Here is a 20,722-nt window from a genome sequence, read left to right on the forward strand (position 1 = left end):
ACTCCGGGATGCTGACCTTGTAAATGTGGTACTGGAACTGACCCCGTATATAGACTTACTTACTTACCTTCTTGTGTTCTTCTTATTTCGTTTTTAAATTTCTTATGTGTTTTTGTTCTACCTTGTGTTATTTTTAGTATTATATTGTTATTGATTATTGCATTGTTGAATTTAGCGCTGGCAAGATAGGCATTTCACTGTACTTGTGCATGTGGCATTAAAACGTTCAACTTGAACCAAATGACCTGGATGGTAGTTGAGATTACATTAAAAGTACATGGTTCAAATGATCAATGCCGTTCTAGATTCTGCACAGATTATTGTGAAGATCTCCACAAACTTGCGATGACCTATGCATGCTATCTTGAACATGCGTGCTTTATATGATTACATAAGAAGAAATGTATAGTTACAGTAACCTCAAAATGTGGTCATTGATGTGCGGAATTAAATGGCTAGGTGCGCAATTAAAGGGGAATTATACTCAAAAATTACACTGAAAAAAATGTGTTCATTTTCTTCCAGACCTAAAAAATTGTCTTCTGATGTGATTTAAGCATTGATGTCAAATCCTGACCATAGAGAGTCCTTATTTTCTATGGTGGAGTAGGTCAGGGCGTGACTGGGGGGTTAGTCTAGTTGTTATTACTATGTGGGGTTCTAGTTTTGTTTTTCTATGTTGGTGATTTTGTATGATTCCCAATTAGAGGCACCTGGTAATCGTTGTCTCTAATTGGGGATCATATTTAGGTAGCCTTTTTTCCACCTGTGTTTTGTGGGATATTGTATTTTGTATTTTGAGTTAGTGTATGTAGCACCGCTGTAGTCACGGTTCGTTATTTGTTTCTTGTTTTGTTTTATAGTTTCACTTGAATAAATTATGTGGCACTGTAATCCCGCTGCGCCTTGATCCTTCTCTAATAACGACCATGACAATTGACATGGGCTCAGAACATCCAACTGTGTTGTTTCTCTATAAACAATTGTAATTTTGAGAGTGAAAAAAATCTAAAAACAGGAAAAAATAAAACTGCGAGAACATAATTTGGGAAAATATAAAAGAGAATTTAGGGGGGGAAAAGCACACATTTTATAGGGCCCACCTTAGTCGTTTATTAACCATTATTTTACCAGGCATATTGTCAGAAAACATAGTGCACTACATTCTCTTGTACACTAAGGACCAGGGGAAGAATTGACAACATAGTGCACTACTTTCTCTTGTGCACTAAGGACCAGGGGAAGAGTTGACAACATAGTGCACTACTTTCTCTCTAAGGACCAGGGGAAGAGTTGACAACATAGTGCACTACTTCCTCTTGTACACTAAGGACCAGGGGAAGAGTTGACAACATAGTGCACTACTTTCTCTTGTACACTAAGGACCAGGGAAGAGTTGACAACATAGTGCACTACTTTCTCTTGTACACTAAGGACCAGGGGAAGAGTTGACAACATAGTGCACTACTTTCTCTTGTACACTAAGGACCAGGGGAAGAGTTGACAACATAGTGCACTACTTCCTCTAGTACACTAAGGACCAGGGGAAGAGTTGCGGGGAAGAGTTGCGGGGGAGAGGAGGAGAATGTGCCTATTTAATAGAAAAAAATAGAAAAACAATTGTAGCTTGTGACATGTTTCATTTTTCTTTAGTAGCTCTCATGCTAGAAAAGGCTGGAGACTCCTGATGGAGACAGATCCACTCTCCATTAAGAGGTGCTTCCCAGCATATCGTTTTTTAACTGATGTTGTTTTAAAGGTACTTTTTTCAAATCAACTGTATTTTCCACATAGATTCCACGTCACAATATGTTGACAAATTACGTTGAAACAATGTTAATTCAACCAGTTTGTTCCAAGTGGGTTATGCCCAATCCCTCCAACCCTCCCACACCTCACCCCACCTTACCATCAGCTCCCTAATCCAGGTCATGGGAATAGAGCATGCCTTGCCTGGGTTTGATATACTCAATCCATGTGTGCCAATTCTCTACCTTTCTCTCGAAGTGGGCACTCATACACTCCTTCCCACACATTTCATAGCATTGAGACGTATCAGAAATGCAGAGACCTATGATCCCCGCTGTTCTCACAATGGAATGAGACAATTTCCATGCAGCAACAATAAGTAGAGGCATATTTGTGACATAATAATTATATTGATTCACTAAATAAAACATAATCACAAAACAAAAGAAACAGCAATAATACAGTGTGTGTGGTCATTTCCTGGTTATGAGTGTTACAGTTCTAGGTGCAGTATTCCCTAAATGACCTGCAGTTCAGTATGGAGAGAGATCAAAAACATCCCTCAACCAAGAGCCAGACATGGGTTTCCTTCTCCAAGAAAATCCATGGACAGAAAAAAACTGTCCCCACTAGATGACTTGTGGTTCTGATTCCGTTGGTAGTGGAAACACGTTGAGGAACTATCATGCCTGGTTCTCTTTAGTTCTGTTTCCTTAGTTCCTCCTGGTTCATGCAATGAAGAATTTGAATTAAAGAATTGAAACCCATTGGTCTTGGGGTGCAGGTGCAAAATATTCAATGAGTATAATCGTCCTCTGGAGTTCATTACCACATTCCATATCAGAACTCGTGACATGCCTTGTCTGTTTTCCAGCGTCCCACTGTTGTGTTCAGGCTTTGCTGACTATTACGACTTCAGCTCAATTTCACCATCCTGAGCAGAGAAACACTCAGTCATTGGGCCTCATATGTTCCTCTCATAAACTGGTGCCACACAGCAGATGCCAAGCAACGGAGTCTAAATAAATTCACACACCAAAATAATATACATTTTTCATGTACACAAAAACTGTACACTGTAATAGTAGCCTAGGCATTAGTTAGTTGAAATAGTAATGCCTTACTGCTGTTTGAGTGTTCTTTGTTTCTGAACAGAGACCAGGGGAGCGCAGAACAGAACAGCAGATGGGGTCCAGGGCATTCTGATTATCATGGCTGAAAGAGCTGCATCCAAACAGACCGAGGAAAGAAAGACAAATGACATGAGTCACCTCGTCTTCAATCTCTGACTTGGCATTTTGAGAATAACAACAGGCAACAAAGGGAAAATAGATCCCAGATGACGGAAAGAAGAAAAAAAAGAGGAGAAGAAGAAGAAGCGGGGGATAAACCGATTCTGTGGGAGACTTAACTGACGCAAAGAGAAACACAAACACTGAAATGAAAGGTTTGGTTGGGTGAATGTGTGTACATTGGACAGAGTTAAAGGATGGATTTCGATTTTGCCATCCTGTGTCCTGAAAATGTCCAGGAGAAACCTGGAGGACAGTTGAGAAGAACATCAAAGACTGTGGTCTGACCAGGAACCCGTACCAAGATGGCTGCTAGTGCTGACTTGAAATAGTAGCACTCTTTCTCTCTTGTGGAGGCCCCATGCGTCCCAAAGCATTAAGATGATTAAGTAAGTAAGAGTCCTGGATGGGTCTCGTCTACCCATATACCAAATTAAAGGTTTAGTTGTGTCGGTTTATGTATACAGAAGGCTACTGGTCTACTTACAAACGTTGACCCACTCAGTGACTCGACACTCCTCACAGAGCACGTAGCAGCACCAGTGGAAGCGGCAGTGGCACCTCTCACTACGTGTCTGCTTCAGGATATTGTGCCCTCTCCCGCAGCACAGGGACCCGCAGCTGTCCATGCTGTGGCTGGTCTTGTTGCAGATCCGTCCCTGGGTGCCCAAGGAGTCCAGGGACGGCTCCCGCTCACAGAAGTCTGGAGACTTCTCAAAGTAGACCAGCTCCCGTGACACACTCGGCCTCCGCCGACCCACATTGTTTGGGCTACCCACGCCCCCAGACCCAGATCTGGACCCCACTCCGGCCCCGTTCCTAACCCCATTCAAGGCTCCATTGCCAGCTGCGACCCGGGGGTTGAACACCCCGCTGTTCTTGTTCTGGGAGTTGATGAAGATGGCGGAGAGGAACTTATCCCTCAGCAGAGAACCCAGCAGCCTGAACTCAGGAGACACGTACCAGCAGGTCTTGAACTGGCAGCTGCCTGACGTGCCGTGGCACTTACACCTCCGCTTCATGTTGTCAGTCACAAGCTGTGCAGGGGGAAACAATCATGTCACTATCCATAGAAGTATAAGAAGGCTTTTGATTGCAATGTACTAGGGTAACAATTATAAATGTATTTAAAGATACACTATGCAGAAATCGCTGCGCCATTTCCTGGTTGCTAAAATTCAAATAGTTTGCCTAATTTCAGTTTCTGTGACAAAACAAGCAAGAATAGCATAGAGAATCATTGTACCATCTAAACTGCTGTGAAACATATTTTCAATAACCAAAAACATTGTACTTTAAGCTGTTTGAAGCTGGTGTACAAAACCGAAAGTAAAATTCGAAAAAAATCGAACTGAAGAACGGGAAGCATAGAAATAGCAGACATAGAACAGATCTACCGATTCTTAGACTCACTATCAATGAAAATAACAGATCTATAACACACATTTCTATGTGGATTTGGTCAGGTCACCTAAAAAGTTACATATTGCAGCTTTAAAATGGTTCATACGTGTTTTATAAATATTTTATTGATTGTTTATGAATCTGTAATAAACATTTATAACTAATTCATTCAATTCAATATTAAATTACATGAATGTTAGAAAACTTGATGAATTCCATTGCGAAACCTTCACCAAATGAGAGCCTGAATCCTATCTGCAGTTATCATCTTGATAAAAATACAACAGATGAATCCTATCTGTCAGAGTCTCTGCTCACCTGTCGGCCCACCCTGTTGTTGTGGATCCTCATGCGGGCGTGGATATCCCTCGGAGTCCCCCGGGAGTCCAACCAATCTCTGGAGAATCTCTCACCGAAGCGGGTGTCATGGCTACAGCCCCCCCACTCCCAGGTTTCCTGCTGGGGGCTGAAGTCCTCTGGCAGGGGATTGAGGAGGGAGGTGGGGTGGGTAGAACCAGAACGCTGGCTGGCTGGCACATCTTTGAAATCCTGGGGGGCGGGGGGGCCTCCTCCCCCACCCCCTCCCATGCCCGCTCTGGCCCCGCCTCTCTGTAGGGTCTGCAGCTGCAGTTGGGTGAGTTTGAGACGGATCTTGTCATCGTCCAGGCGACGCTTGGCCTCGCAGCCGCAGTCACGGAGTTTGCCCAGGCTGCAGGCAGAAGCCACGGAGTGTGCCACACCCGCTGCCAACAGGGACAGAGAGAAGGCAGTCTCCCTGAAGCCTGTGGGAGAGCGGAGAGAGACACATCAGAGTCTTGATGTTATCATACTGGGTATAATCTAGATACCACAGGGAAGCTTCATATCCTTTAATTATTTTTATTCTATAAAGGAAAACATGCAAAGAAATGCTTTTATGTCAGCATCCTTTTTTTGTCCACTATCCCCACCTATAGGGCCTAAAAGTCTTCCTGACCAGGGACCTGGAGTTTTTTCTGGTCAGATCACATGGACAATATCCTGTCTGCAAGTCCACCCTCCATCTTTCTCTGCCCCTGTGTCTCTCTCACCCCTGTTGAGGATTGCGCTCTGGTGGGGCAGCTTGTTGAGGCTCTCCAGGGCAGAACAGTTCCACCTCTGGTCTCTGAGCTGGTGCTGGCACTCGTGGATGGCCACCTGGGATGCACAGAAATAAATACCCCACCAGAATGGACATTGGCATTTTCAAATCAAATCAAATCAAAGTGTATTTGTCACGTGCGCCGAGTACAACAGGTGTAGACCTTACAGTGAAATGCTTACTTACAGACTCTAACCAATAGTGCAAAAAAGGTATTAGGTGAACAATAGGTAGGTAAAGAAATAAAACAACAGTAAAAAGACAGGCTATATACAACAGCGAGGATATAAAAGTAGCGAGGCTACATACAGACACCGGTTAATCAGGCTGATTGAGGTAGTATGTACATGTAGATATGGTTAAAGTGACTATGAATATATGATGAACAGAGAGTCGCAGTAAAAGAGGGGTTGGCGGGTGGTGGGTGGGACACAATACAGATAGCCCGGTTTGGCAACATTACTAAAATGAATCTTCATTCCAGGCCCTGATAAAATATGGTCAAATATTGTATAAAACAATTGTATTATATATCTATCTATCTATGACCTGTATGCCCTGCAGGGCTGAAGCCGTCACGTCGGGGCTCCGAACACACAGACGCATCTGACGCTTGCTCAGGCCCGCCAGCCGCAGGCAGACAGAGGTAGGGGTCAGCACTGGATCTCCTGCCACCTTCAGACCCAGGATGTCATTACACAGCACCCTGAGGTGAGGATACAGTGGAGGTGGCACAGGGTTCATCAGTCAACTCTAGAGCAATATCTATCTGTGAAGTGCCTGCTCCGACCCTCAGTCTAAGAATGAAAGTGTCATGTAATGAAATTAACATTTACAGAAAAGTATTTGCTGACGCAGCTTAACGCTAAATTCTGGGAAAATATGTATTTTCAAGGAAATAGAATGTTGATTATTATCTCTGGGATTACCATCATACTGTATCTACAGTAGGCCTATTTACATATATTCACTACTTACATTTTAGTTACACAAGTTCCAGTGAAGCACAGTATTGTAAAAAAGTGTGCAGTAGAAACCTGGATGGCATTGTTACTAAACCATCTCTGTTTTGCATGTCCTTAATCATTCAGTCTTCCAACTGTTGGTTCTGATTAGTGTGTGTGTGTGTGTGTGTGTGTGTGTGTGTGTGTGTGTGTGTGTGTGTGTGTGTGTGTGTGTGTGTGTGTGTGTGTGTGTGTGTGTGTGTGTGTGTGTGTGTGTGTGTGTGTGTGTGTGTGTGTGTGTGTGTGTGTGTGTGTCATTACAGGTTGCAAACAAAGAAACATTTTGAAATCGTGATGTCAGCGGTAACAGCAGGCAGCAATAGGCATGTTAGTGAGACAGAGTTGAACGCAGACATCAAGGCATTGTAACATGTGCACCAACAAGTTATTTAACTAAAATATAATATTAGATCAACCTCAAGGAAATATCAGTAACTTTAACAAAATCTTCCTCTGACTTAACTTTTCGTTTTAATTATTTCTCATCCCCGGAATGGTCATAGAACATCATCAGCCCTTTATCAACTTCTCATCACTCTCTCAGGCTACTTACGTGATTGCAGGTGACGTAAGTGCCACTGCCAAAATCAGGACAAGGTCCCAACTGAATTTATGTGATATCTCCATTTTGGTAAGCGTCTTTCCCGACGTGACATTAAAACACTGGTGTGAAAATCGATTAAAAGAAAAATTGGACAAGAGTGGAGTAGATTATCGATGTGCCTCCAACAGAACGAGGAATGAAGAAAGAGAGCAGAATAGTTTGGGGCGAACGTGAAGGGGAGGGGGAGAGAAAATAAGGGAGGGGAGATGTCGCTACAGGCGGTTGTTTTCGAAGTATTGAGCTTCTGAGAAAAGCATCAACATTTGACAAACCATTATGTGAATTTGACCGATAGCCAATAAGTGTCACAACATATCCAAAGATTTTTCGCGCAGGTACCATTTTCCTCACCAGCATCACCATCTGTGAGTGAGAAATTGTACTACCATATAATAATAGAACACACTTTTATATGTATCATCACTGATATGGATGTTACTATTTTGTTGGATACAACTGACAGAAAACGAATGTATTCAGATGAAACCCAAGAGAAAAATCATTCCAGATATGTCTAGGAAATAAATGACTATAGTGTTGGGGGGAGGGGATTGGTTGGTTGCTGCTGGTTCCACTGTACGACAGGGAGCTAGAGGCAGCAGCAGGCAGGCGCGCGGCTCTCTTCGCAGCGCTCCAATGATACTTGGGTAAACAGTCATCTGTTACCCCTCTTCCTTCTCCCTTCCTCCACCTCAATCAGCTCGTCTGTTCTTTATTGTTGTGTTTGAAACAACTTCATCATTCCATAACAGTTTGATATTTTTTTTCAGCGAATGAAATAAAACCCTTTCCATACAGTAAGGAGAGGCTATCTTTAATGTAATTTGCAAACAAGTCATCAAAGTTTGAGTACAATTGACATAAAGTTCAAATAAGTTATTGTTTATTGTCACACTTCATCAGTTTTCGACTTGTTTGATAAACTGATATTTTCACGCTTCATAACTTTTCCTAGAGGAAAGTGTCGCACAATACCAAAAATGTTTTCTCTCTGTCTTTTACGTTTGGCAAGTTGCCTTTAACATGTCTGTGCCAAAATAACACCCATCCTCTTGTCTGTCTTTTAGCCTTTGGAGACTATAGCTTCCCAAGAAATGACAAACGCACCAGATGAGATGCTGTGGCCTCTGATAAAGGTTTCCACCCAGCTGGTTTAGGGTGTTTGATATGTACTGCCCATGGGATATCCCTCAGGTTGACTCAAATGGAAATGAAGGCTTTATATATCATGCACATAATTAGTTACTTGGCATAATACAATTATAATTTAATCAACAGGTACATCCAGATAAACTATCGAATTCCATTTCATCCTTGTTCACCATTCCAAATAACTAGGTATTATAACATAAAATTGTGTGATGTAGTTTCATTAAATGTAGTTAAAACCCCCCTTAACCGCCGCCGGTTCACATAGTGACACCAATTCTTCATTTAATCTCCTTCTATTCCCTAAACTCCGGCAATGAAAAGTGCATTAGCATTCTAGCTTGTCATGTATATCTAAGTGGCTTAAAATGTGATTTGAAGTTGATTTGTGCATAAAAGGCGTCGCTTTATCCGGATTGCGGGCTCTAATCTGCTCGGTGTCGCATGAGCGCCCCAGGAAGCCTGTTTGAGCAGCAACTTTAAGAAGCGGGAGTATAAATGACGTAGGATACCCCTCATTAAATCCTCTCGACAAAAGAACCCTTCCTTCTGCTATCACGTCCTTAAACCATGAGGGGGGGGAGAGAGGTTAGGCACGTTTGGTTCTTTGGGAGTTGTGGGAACGTGTGTTTTTGGTTTCACATTGGTTGTGGGAACAAAGTCATATGTTTCCTTTAACAGAACGTTAAAGTAATGAATTAAGAACAAAATAATGTTTGTTTTTTGTCAAGTACAATGCCTTGTGCTGAGAATGTTCCAAAGACAAGCAACTATCTTGTACCATTCCCGAGAAAGTTGTGGGCAGGTTTTATGCAAAATAACCATAGGACAACCATGCTCTCACCAAGCTCTCTAAGAAACATATGGTTCTCAGAATGTTATGTGCTAGCTGGGAGAGAATTATCAAATGCCATAATTCCTTGTGGCTGATCCTAGATACCTAAACAAGAAACTTAACTCCAACCACATACAGAAACAGATAGGACAGAATAAGGACACTATGTAGCCTGATTTCAATTAACTGTCTGTCTATGGGCCTATGGGGCATATTTGCTCATATTCCACCCAGTCTGTAGTAGATGAGGAGACGCCGCAATGTGGCTGATGATTACAAGCCACATGCGTCGAGGGCGGTCTGCAAGCCAGATGTTTTGGGAATTAGCTTTTCTTCTTGGGTGACATTTATGAAACCTTCTAAATCATTCAAAAATATGATTCATTTCAAATGTGAATAATTAAGAAAAATCAACTTTGGTCTTATTCATTTATAATGAATGGCACACATACACAATCCACGTCTTTATTGTCTCAAGGTTTAAAAAGCATTCTTTAACCTGTCTCCTCCCCTTCATCTACACTGATTCAAGTGGATTTAACAAGTGCCATCATTAAGGGATCATAGATTGACCAGGTGAATCCAGGTGAAAGCTATGTCATGGAAAGAGCAGGTTTACTTCATGTTTTGTACACTCGGTGTATGATATCGGCTGATGGAAGAAGAAGGCAGAGAAATGTGGCAAGCCACTGAAAACATCTTGAGAATGTAGGCTATACGAGAGTTTGATAAAGAAGGAGGAGACGCGGTTAAGGGAGTAATCCAACCAGCGGGTAAAAAGTGCTGTTTAGATGGCTCATATTCCGCTGTAACTGTACTGTACAGTAACACCGACCAACCTCGCGCATGCATCATAAATGGGAGGAGAAAACCAGGCTGTGCGCACTCACAGCCACAGCACATCTCCACACACAGACACATACATCTCAGTGTTTTGACTTAATTCAGGAAGACTGGATGTGGAAGACAGAGCATGAGCCTGTGGGAAAATACTACAAGCATTAATAGCCATCATTTCTTAAGAATCGGTGGATTATTTGATTACCGTGAGATTCCGTTAGTAATATGTGCAATTTACACTGGTGGATTGCCTTGGCTATTTTTTATTTTCCTTTCTCCTCCTTTCTGTCCGTTTTTGTTTTCTTTATTCATTGTGCCCTATGAAGGCAATTAACTATCCCTCCTTACAATCCTATTGAAAAGAGGGCAGAAAAAAGGGGACATGAGAGCAGCAAATCCCTTTTGATTCCTCTTGTAGCGCTCAATAAGAAAAGAATGTGTTGCCTATCACTCATGGAGGGGATCAAGTCTTCCGGACTGTCCCACGCGCTCAATGCGCTGCTGTTGTCCAGAGCATCCCTACATAGATAGACGTAGAGCGCGTAAAGAGAACAGCCGCAGCATCCTGCAGCCGAGCCTGGAAAGACACTTCAGCTGCACTAGACAAGGACCCATTTAGCAACCTGTCTCCTCTGTCTGACTGTCTCCTCACCAGATTCATTATTATAGGAAAGGCTCCTCGTTGCTTTTTCCCCTCTAAAGTCCCGTTCTTTGGAATGTGGTGTGGTGAGTACACGTTGATACATTACCTGCTCGTTGATAACCTGCATGGGAGAATGACAGGGTATCAGAGAGATGAATAAACCTGTTGCCTATAGATCACTTTTATAATAGAGGGACTTCTGTAATACGAGATCTCATTATTCATTCTAAAAATAATTGGTTTATTTCCATTATCAATTCTTATGATGAGTTTTATTTATGGGTCATGGTTGGGGAGCAGGAGGCAAACAGATGTATATCTAGTAGGCCTAGATTTATTTGTGCTTCAAAATAGAATTGTTATCATAATTAGAACCAGATATACAAAGTGCTTGGAATTCAGATGCGGAATTTTGACATTTGCCTGCTCTGTTTTCATATTCTAATTGAAGACATAATGAGGATCCTCGCACTGCTTCTGGGGATGAAAGCCGCGTGCATCCTGCTGGTCTCCTCGCGCTCAGGCACGGGGGCAGTCAACAACAGCGGCCGGTGGTGGTAAGTAGTTCAGTTAATGTGTGAGGTATTCATTCAATTAAATGCGCCTCCTAATGAACAATGCTCATTTCAACGAAGCCTGCAGCAAAGGAGTCAATGCGTGGTATGATGGTGTATTGCCTGGAATATGCAGTGCTCTGCTTCCAAATCAACTGAATCGACACTAAACCGTTAGGCCTGTTCCATGCTCGGAATAATCATGTGTTATTGTTGGCTCCAGCTTCATCATTTCTGTTCATTTCTGCTAGAAAACCAAGCACTAACCACAAGCCATTAAGATTTGAGGGTTTTAGGATGACACCTTCCAATTTAGAGCGAGTAGGTTAACTAACTCGATTTAGCCAGTTTTCAATCGAAAGGAATTACTTTCTCCATTAAATCTTTTGATATAAAGGAAGTATTATTTTTCAATATGATAACGATTTCGTTTTTTTGGGAACGGTTGCAGCCCATGTTTATTCAATTTACCCCCCCCCCCTCTCCCTCTCTCTGTCGCTTGTAATTTTGATAGTGTGGCTTGAACGGGAGACAAAAAAATTCTGTCCCAATGTGGGATAAATTAAATATGGATTTATTTCATGGCAGAGAGCAGTTCCATTCCAGGTCGTATTCAGGGTCCTATATATTGTCATGGTCGTATTTTCCAAGTATGCTCAACATTCCACTCTATATAGGATCAACTATAGGATAAATATACATTCCCTCGCCAATGTCTGCATACATTTGTTATAAACTAGAAAGCCAGCATGCGAAATAGTGTGCCTTACACTAGCTTAAGTGGACAAATATAAATCACATTTTAAGTAGGCTTATAGACCATGGCATACTACGCATTCTGTCACTGCAAAGACATTAAGAGAGAACAGCTGCATGAATAATATTTAACTGAATAATCAAAATGATAACGCAGACCGCAATATAATTCGTTATGGAATATGGCAGCCTTGCAATGTCACTGGGGTAAACTATACTTTTTATTTATTTTTGACATGGGTCTGACTTCTAAACCAATCCTTATCACTACAATAAGACAAGAACATAAAGAAAGAAGATACTCAGCGAGAGAGAAGAAAACTGGATTGAAATATTTATCTGAAGATGGGATAATAACGTTCCAAATCCTGGACCGAGCGCGTTATACTGTCTGGCCCGTGCACTCTTAGAACACAATATTCTGGATAGAACCAAAAAGGGTTCTATGCTTGCTTCATATATGGCACCCCTTAAGGTTCTATATAGAACCTAAATTGGTTCCAAACAGAACCCTATATGGAACCCAAGGTTTCTATATGGAACCAATTTTGGTTCAGTAAAGAAGAACCCCTGGGGTTCTGATCAAATAACCCTACAAAAAGTTCTGTATAGAACCTTTAGGGGTGCCATATGTAAGGCATGCAATATAACCCTTTTTGGTTCTATCCAGAACTTTTTTTCTAAGAGTGTGGTCAGTCAGTTAAATAATGATGTGTCTTTCTGATTGCCAAGGGGTTGCAGGAGACACAACAATTAGGCTAAGTAACTGAAACCATAAATATAGTAGGCTGGCAATGCAATATGGCAGTCATACTGCAGCCAATAATGGCAGCCATAATCACATCAGATAAAATAGACTGTATTGAAGTTGTTTGTTATTACTTATGTGGCTGATACTCAAATTCCAATGAAATGTTTCCATCACCCATTATGATCAGAATCCTATATTAATAAATATATTTGAACCAAATAGTTTTTGTTAAAGGTCAATACAATTTTTAAAGGTCAATGAAAGAAGAAAATGCATGAGCTTGTCTCTCTCTGACTAACTGATTCCACCCTCTCTTCTCTCTCTCTGACTAACTGATTCCACCCTCTCTTCTCTCTCTCTGATTAACTGATTCCACCCTCTCTTCTCTCTCTCTGACTAACTGATCCCACCCTCTCTTCTCTCTCTGACTAACTGATTCCACCCTCTCTTCTCTCTCTCCGACTAACTGATTCCACCCTCTCTTCTCTCTCTCCGACTAACTGATTCCACCCTCTCTTCTCTCTCTCTGACTAACTGATTCCACCCTCTCTTCTCTCTCTCTGATTAACTGATTCCACCCTCTCTTCTCTCTCTCTGACTAACTGATCCCACCCTCTCTTCTCTCTCTGACTAACTGATTCCACCCTCTCTTCTCTCTCTCCGACTAACTGATTCCACCCTCTCTTCTCTCTCTCCGACTAACTGATTCCACCCTCTCTTCTCTCTCTCTGATTAACTGATTCCACCCTCTCTTCTCTCTCTCTGACTAACTGATTCCACCCTCTCTTCTCTCTCTCTGACTAACTGATTCCACCCTCTCTTCTCTCTCTCTCTGATTAACTGATTCCACCCTCTCTTCTCTCTCTCCGACTAACTGATTCCACCCTCTCTTCTCTCTCTCCGATTAACTGATTCCACCCTCTCTTCTCTCTCTCTGACTAACTGATTCCACCCTCTCTTCTCTCTCTCCGACTAACTGATTCCACCCTCTCTTCTCTCTCTCCGACTAACTGATTCCACCCTCTCTTCTCTCTCTCCGACTAACTGATTCCACCCTCTCTTCTCTCTCTCTGACTAACTGATTCCACCCTCTCTTCTCTCTCTCTGACTAACTGATTCCACCCTCTCTTCTCTCTCTCCGACTAACTGATTCCACCCTCTCTTCTCTCTCTCCGACTAACTGATTCCACCCTCTCTTCTCTCTCTCTGACTAACTGATTCCACCCTCTCTTCTCTCTCTCCGACTAACTGATTCCACCCTCTCTTCTCTCTCTCTGACTAACTGATTCCACCCTCTCTTCTCTCTCTCCGACTAACTGATTCCACCCTCTCTTCTCTCTCTCCGACTAACTGATTCCACCCTCTCTTCTCTCTCTCCGACTAACTGATTCCACCCTCTCTTCTCTCTCTCCGACTAACTGATTCCACCCTCTCTTCTCTCTCTCCGACTAACTGATTCCACCCTCTCTTCTCTCTCTCCGACTAACTGATTCCACCCTCTCTTCTCTCTCTCTGACTAACTGATTCCACCCTCTCTTCTCTCTCTCTGACTAACTGATTCCACCCTCTCTTCTCTCTCTCCGACTAACTGATTCCACCCTCTCTTCTCTCTCTCCGACTAACTGATTCCACCCTCTCTTCTCTCTCTCTGACTAACTGATTCCACCCTCTCTTCTCTCTCTCTGACTAACTGATTCCACCCTCTCTTCTCTCTCTCCGACTAACTGATTCCACCCTCTCTTCTCTCTCTCCGACTAACTGATTCCACCCTCTCTTCTCTCTCTCTGACTAACTGATTCCACCCTCTCTTCTCTCTCTCCGACTAACTGATTCCACCCTCTCTTCTCTCTCTCTGACTAACTGATTCCACCCTCTCTTCTCTCTCTCCGACTAACTGATTCCACCCTCTCTTCTCTCTCTCCGACTAACTGATTCCACCCTCTCTTCTCTCTCTCCGACTAACTGATTCCACCCTCTCTTCTCTCTCTCCGACTAACTGATTCCACCCTCTCTTCTCTCTCTCCGACTAACTGATTCCACCCTCTCTTCTCTCTCTCCGACTAACTGATTCCACCCTCTCTTCTCTCTCTCCGACTAACTGATTCCACCCTCTCTTCTCTCTCTCCGACTAACTGATTCCACCCTCTCTTCTCTCTCTCTGACTAACTGATTCCACCCTCTCTTCTCTCTCTCTGACTAACTGATTCCACCCTCTCTTCTCTCTCTCCGACTAACTGATTCCACCCTCTCTTCTCTCTCTCTGACTAACTGATTCCACCCTCTCTTCTCTCTCTCCGACTAACTGATTCCACCCTCTCTTCTCTCTCTCCGACTAACTGATTCCACCCTCTCTTCTCTCTCTGACTAACTGATTCCACCCTCTCTTCTCTCTCTCTGACTAACTGATTCCACCCTCTCTTCTCTCTCTCTCTGATTAACTGATTCCACCCTCTCTTCTCTCTCTCTGACTAACTGATTCCACCCTCTCTTCTCTCTCTCCGACTAACTGATTCCACCCTCTCTTCTCTCTCTCCGACTAACTGATTCCACCCTCTCTTCTCTCTCTCCGACTAACTGATTCCACCCTCTCTTCTCTCTCTCCGACTAACTGATTCCACCCTCTCTTCTCTCTCTTTGACTAACTGATTCCACCCTCTCTTCTCTCTCTTTGACTAACTGATTCCACCCTCTCTTCTCTCTCTTTGACTAACTGATTCCACCCTCTCTTCTCTCTCTCTGACTAACTGATTCCACCCTCTCTTCTCTCTCTCCGACTAACTGATTCCACCCTCTCTTCTCTCTCTGACTAACTGATTCCACCCTCTCTTCTCTCTCTCCGATTAACTGATTCCACCCTCTCTTCTCTCTCTCCGATTAACTGATTCCACCCTCTCTTCTCTCTCTCTGACTAACTGATTCCACCCTCTCTTCTCTCTCTCCGACTAACTGATTCCACCCTCTCTTCTCTCTCTCCGACTAACTGATTCCACCCTCTCTTCTCTCTCTCTGACTAACTGATTCCACCCTCTCTTCTCTCTCTCCGACTAACTGATTCCACCCTCTCTTCTCTCTCTCTGACTAACTGATTCCACCCTCTCTTCTCTCTCTCCGACTAACTGATTCCACCCTCTCTTCTCTCTCTCCGACTAACTGATTCCACCCTCTCTTCTCTCTCTTTGACTAACTGATTCCACCCTCTCTTCTCTCTCTTTGACTAACTGATTCCACCCTCTCTTCTCTCTCTCTGACTAACTGATTCCACCCTCTCTTCTCTCTCTCCGACTAACTGATTCCACCCTCTCTTCTCTCTCTGACTAACTGATTCCACCCTCTCTTCTCTCTCTCTGATTAACTGATTCCACCCTCTCTTCTCTCTCTCTGATTAACTGATTCCACCCTCTCTTCTCTCTCTCTGACTAACTGATTCCACCCTCTCTTCTCTCTCTCCGACTAACTGATTCCACCCTCTCTTCTCTCTCTCTGACTAACTGATTCCACCCTCTCTTCTCTCTCTCTGACTAACTGATTCCACCCTCTCTTCTCTCTCTCCGACTAACTGATTCCACCCTCTCTTCTCTCTCTGACTAACTGATTCCACCCTCTCTTCTCTCTCTCTGATTAACTGATTCCACCCTCTCTTCTCTCTCTCTGACTAACTGATTCCACCCTCTCTTCTCTCTCTCCGACTAACTGATTCCACCCTCTCTTCTCTCTCTCCGACTAACTGATTCCACCCTCTCTTCTCTCTCTCCGACTAACTGATTCCACCCTCTCTTCTCTCTCTCCGACTAACTGATTCCACCCTCTCTTCTCTCTCTTTGACTAACTGATTCCACCCTCTCTTCTCTCTCTTTGACTAACTGATTCCACCCTCTCTTCTCTCTCTTTGACTAACTGATTCCACCCTCTCTTCTCTCTCTCTGACTAACTGATTCCACCCTCTCTTCTCTCTCTCCGACTAACTGATTCCACCCTCTCTTCTCTCTCTGACTAACTGATTCCACCCTCTCTTCTCTCTCTCCGATTAACTGATTCCACCCTCTCTTCTCTCTCTCCGATTAACTGATTCCACCCTCTCTTCTCTCTCTCTGACTAACTGATTCCACCCTCTCTTCTCTCTCTCCGACTAACTGATTCCACCCTCTCTTCTCTCTCTCCGACTAACTGATTCCACCCTCTCTTCTCTCTCTCTGACTAACTGATTCCACCCTCTCTTCTCTCTCTCCGACTAACTGATTCCACCCTCTCTTCTCTCTCTCTGACTAACTGATTCCACCCTCTCTTCTCTCTCTCCGACTAACTGATTCCACCCTCTCTTCTCTCTCTCCGACTAACTGATTCCACCCTCTCTTCTCTCTCTTTGACTAACTGATTCCACCCTCTCTTCTCTCTCTTTGACTAACTGATTCCACCCTCTCTTCTCTCTCTCTGACTAACTGATTCCACCCTCTCTTCTCTCTCTCCGACTAACTGATTCCACCCTCTCTTCTCTCTCTGACTAACTGATTCCACCCTCTCTTCTCTCTCTCTGATTAACTGATTCCACCCTCTCTTCTCTCTCTCTGATTAACTGATTCCACCCTCTCTTCTCTCTCTCTGACTAACTGATTCCACCCTCTCTTCTCTCTCTCCGACTAACTGATTCCACCCTCTCTTCTCTCTCTCTGACTAACTGATTCCACCCTCTCTTCTCTCTCTCTGACTAACTGATTCCACCCTCTCTTCTCTCTCTCCGACTAACTGATTCCACCCTCTCTTCTCTCTCTGACTAACTGATTCCACCCTCTCTTCTCTCTCTCTGATTAACTGATTCCACCCTCTCTTCTCTCTCTCTGACTAACTGATTCCACCCTCTCTTCTCTCTCTCCGACTAACTGATTCCACCCTCTCTTCTCTCTCTGACTAACTGATTCCACCCTCTCTTCTCTCTCTCTGACTAACTGATTCCACCCTCTCTTCTCTTTCTCTGACTAACTGATTCCACCCTCTCTTCTCTTTCTCTGACTAACTGATCCCACCCTCTCTTCTCTTTCTCTGACTAACTGATTCCACCCTCCCTTCTCTTCATCTCTGCCAGGGGCATTGTGAACGTTGCCTCCTCTGCAAACCTCCTCACCAACTCTAAGAACGTCCAGTTGGTACTGGATCCCAGCTTGGGCCAGCTGAACCGTCGCCAGCGTCGCCTCATCCGCCAGAACCCTGGGATCCTCCACGCCATCACAGCCGGCCTGCACACCGCCATCAAGGAGTGCAAGTGGCAGTTCAGAAACCGCCGCTGGAACTGCCCGACCACCCACAGCCTGGCAATATTTGGCAAAATCGTCAACCGTGGTGAGTTGTCTGTTGTCCTTCTGGGCCTCCTCACTAAGGCAACAGGTGGACTGTTTTGGTACAGAATGTCATGGAATCTTGGATTCTCTAGTAGGCCATTTGGGAAGGGAAAAGTCTATCTTAACATATCTTGAGATTTTGACATTTAAAATCGTAATTCAAAAATGCTCTGTATTCTATAGCGCTGAAGAGAATTTCTACTGTTGTTGTGTCAGGTTGCCGAGAGACAGCGTTTGTGTTTGCGATCACGAGTGCAGGGGTGACCCATGCGGTGGCCCGCTCCTGCTCCGAGGGGGCCATAGAGTCATGCACCTGTGACTACCGTCGTCGGGGGCCCGGGGGCCCTGACTGGCACTGGGGTGGCTGCAGCGACAACGTGGACTTTGGCCGGATGTTCAGTCGGGAGTTTGTGGACTCCAGTGAGAGAGGAAGGGATCTCCGATACCTCATTAACCTACACAACAACGAGGCAGGGAGAATGGTGAAGGAGACATTGTTGATTCACAAATAGCACGTCATGCTGTATGTTCACTCTCTCACTCTTTAGTGATTATCCGTTATCAACCTATTTTTCTGAATTTCATCCATTTTCTTTCATGTTTATTCTCTTCATGTTCTTCCAAGATTTCTTTCCTCTTCCCTTTCCTCCATGTTTTATTTGCTCTTGATGTTCTTCCACCTTCTCTTTGCTCACCATCTTCCACATTTTCATTTCTTCATCTGTAATCCTTTCTGCCTTCTCTCTCCAGACAGTGTCATCAGAGATGCGTCAGGAGTGTAAGTGCCATGGCATGTCAGGGTCATGCACTATGCGTACCTGCTGGATGCGTCTACCCAGCTTCCGCGCTGTGGGGGACTTCCTGAAGGACCGCTTCGACGGAGCATCCCGGGTCGTCTATGCCAACAAGGGTTCCAACCGCGCCTCTCACCGTACCGATCCAAGCCATCTCGAACCCGAGAACCCCTCCCACAAACCCCCATCATCCAGAGACCTGGTATACTTTGAGAAGTCACCCAACTTCTGCACCTACCACGGCAAGACGGGTACCCACGGAACTTCAGGGAGGACCTGTAACAGCTCGTCTCCGGCGCTGGATGGGTGTGAGCTGCTGTGTTGTGGTAGAGGGTTCCAAACTCAGACTGAGAAGGTCACTGAGAGGTGTCACTGTACGTTCCACTGGTGCTGCCATGTTAGCTGCCTCAACTGCACCAGCACACAGACATTACACCAGTGCCTCTGATCACAGGAGAACCAGGACAGGGGCTCAGAGATGGAAACGGACAGGCTCTTTGGGCAGGTGGTGTGTAGATAGAGGAATGGTGTGGTAGAGAAGGGAAGGACTAACTCCTTAAAGGGGTAATTGGGGGGTTGAAAAGTGAATACAGGGAGTACTAGAGCTTAATCAATGTTTTTTTGTGAGGAAAGAAAAGAGAAAAGCACAACATTGATTACAGGGTGTAGAAGGAGGGTTTGTGTGTTTTGTGTGTGTGTGCTTACTCCTGACGCCCTGCTGTAACAGAGTATGTTAGTGTGCTTACTGGGTATTTCAATGCTGTAGCTATCCAACCGTGTAGAATGGAATGGAAACCAATCCTCACTATGGCTTCCCAACACCAGTAACAAGACCAGAGGCAGATTGAGTTAAAGGAAGTACTTACAAAGGAAATAGATTTGTGGCTAGAGATAAACAACCAAAATTAGTCTGAGAGAGACGCTGGGATTTGAGTCTTTCACCCTCTCTGACCTTACAAGATACAACTAGTGTCTCTGTCCCCTCTCCATCTCTCCCCTCCACAGCAGAGAGATGTGATGGCAGAGGAGGAGAGGGGAGGGAGGAGAGTAACGGTTGCTGAACACAATGTCAGACAGATGTCTCTGTGGCGGGAGAACCACAAGCATGGTCTCTCATAAACCGGTGAAGAACTGTAACAAGAGGGAGGTTATTTTAAACATCACTGTTTTGTTTTCTTTTGCTGCAGTTCTACTTTTCTCACATACAATTGTGTGAAGTACATCTCCCAGGATGTGCTGTCTTCTCCCCCAATTGCTATGTACTTTGGTCCTGGACGTGGACCAAGCCGTTATGATTTCCTCTCTAACTCACCACACATGCCCTCTTTGTTTAGATTGCTCTGGAATCCGCTACACCTCAACCCGGAGTTACCGCGGTGATTTAGTGCACCATGGTTACTGACGTTAAAGGACTGGACGTTATCCAAGGATAACACAAAAATATTCTACAGTTTTATAACAAACTGGAATTCACTATGGGAATCATATGTATGAATCATTTGACTGCAGTATCAATACACTGAATATTGGAAGGGTATAACTAGATGTATGTGTAGGAGATAGATAGGGGTGCTGCAAGAAACTGGGGTGACCTGCCAAATAGTGAGATCTGTAATATGGCAACCCTGTTGCTAAAATGGCAATGACCAGAGCAAAATTGTGAGACTAAACACATTGCCCTGCTGTGGAAAACTTGATAAGTGTGTAAAGATAATCCAACATCTTCCTTTCCAAGTTTACAGTGGACAGACAGAGGGTTTTACCATTCAATAGGAGCTGCATCTAGCTGTGAACTAGACTTTGAGGGAAAAACCTTGACTATACAGTCACTACTAAGGGAAACGTATTGTATATCAGCTCAGAGAATCAAAATGTTGTAAATAATATATATAGAAAT

At 44.0% G+C, this 20,722-nt stretch overlaps 2 protein-coding genes across 2 annotated transcripts; one reads left to right on the plus strand and one right to left on the minus strand.

Annotated features, from left to right (window-relative positions):
• Positions 1 to 3,520: 3,520 nt before the first annotated feature.
• Positions 3,521 to 7,196, minus strand: LOC120058822 (protein Wnt-10b-like). The gene is made up of 5 exons (XM_039007554.1): positions 7,123 to 7,196; positions 6,115 to 6,271; positions 5,516 to 5,621; positions 4,764 to 5,227; positions 3,521 to 4,078 (listed from the first exon to the last, which is right to left on the minus strand). Exons 1-5 carry the CDS (start codon positions 7,194 to 7,196, stop codon positions 3,521 to 3,523), a joined length of 1,359 nt encoding a protein of 452 aa, XP_038863482.1.
• Positions 7,197 to 11,096: 3,900 nt separating this feature from the next.
• On the plus strand, positions 11,097 to 19,273 carry LOC120058823 (protein Wnt-1-like). Its single transcript, XM_039007555.1, has 4 exons — positions 11,097 to 11,197; positions 17,779 to 18,032; positions 18,248 to 18,513; positions 18,782 to 19,273. The coding sequence occupies exons 1-4, from the start codon at positions 11,097 to 11,099 to the stop codon at positions 19,271 to 19,273; spliced, it is 1,113 nt and encodes a 370-aa protein (XP_038863483.1).
• The last annotated feature ends 1,449 nt before the right edge of the window (positions 19,274 to 20,722 follow it).

This window comes from Salvelinus namaycush, chromosome 14 (genome assembly GCF_016432855.1).
Source record: "Salvelinus namaycush isolate Seneca chromosome 14, SaNama_1.0, whole genome shotgun sequence".
NCBI classification, from domain to species: domain Eukaryota; kingdom Metazoa; phylum Chordata; class Actinopteri; order Salmoniformes; family Salmonidae; genus Salvelinus; species Salvelinus namaycush.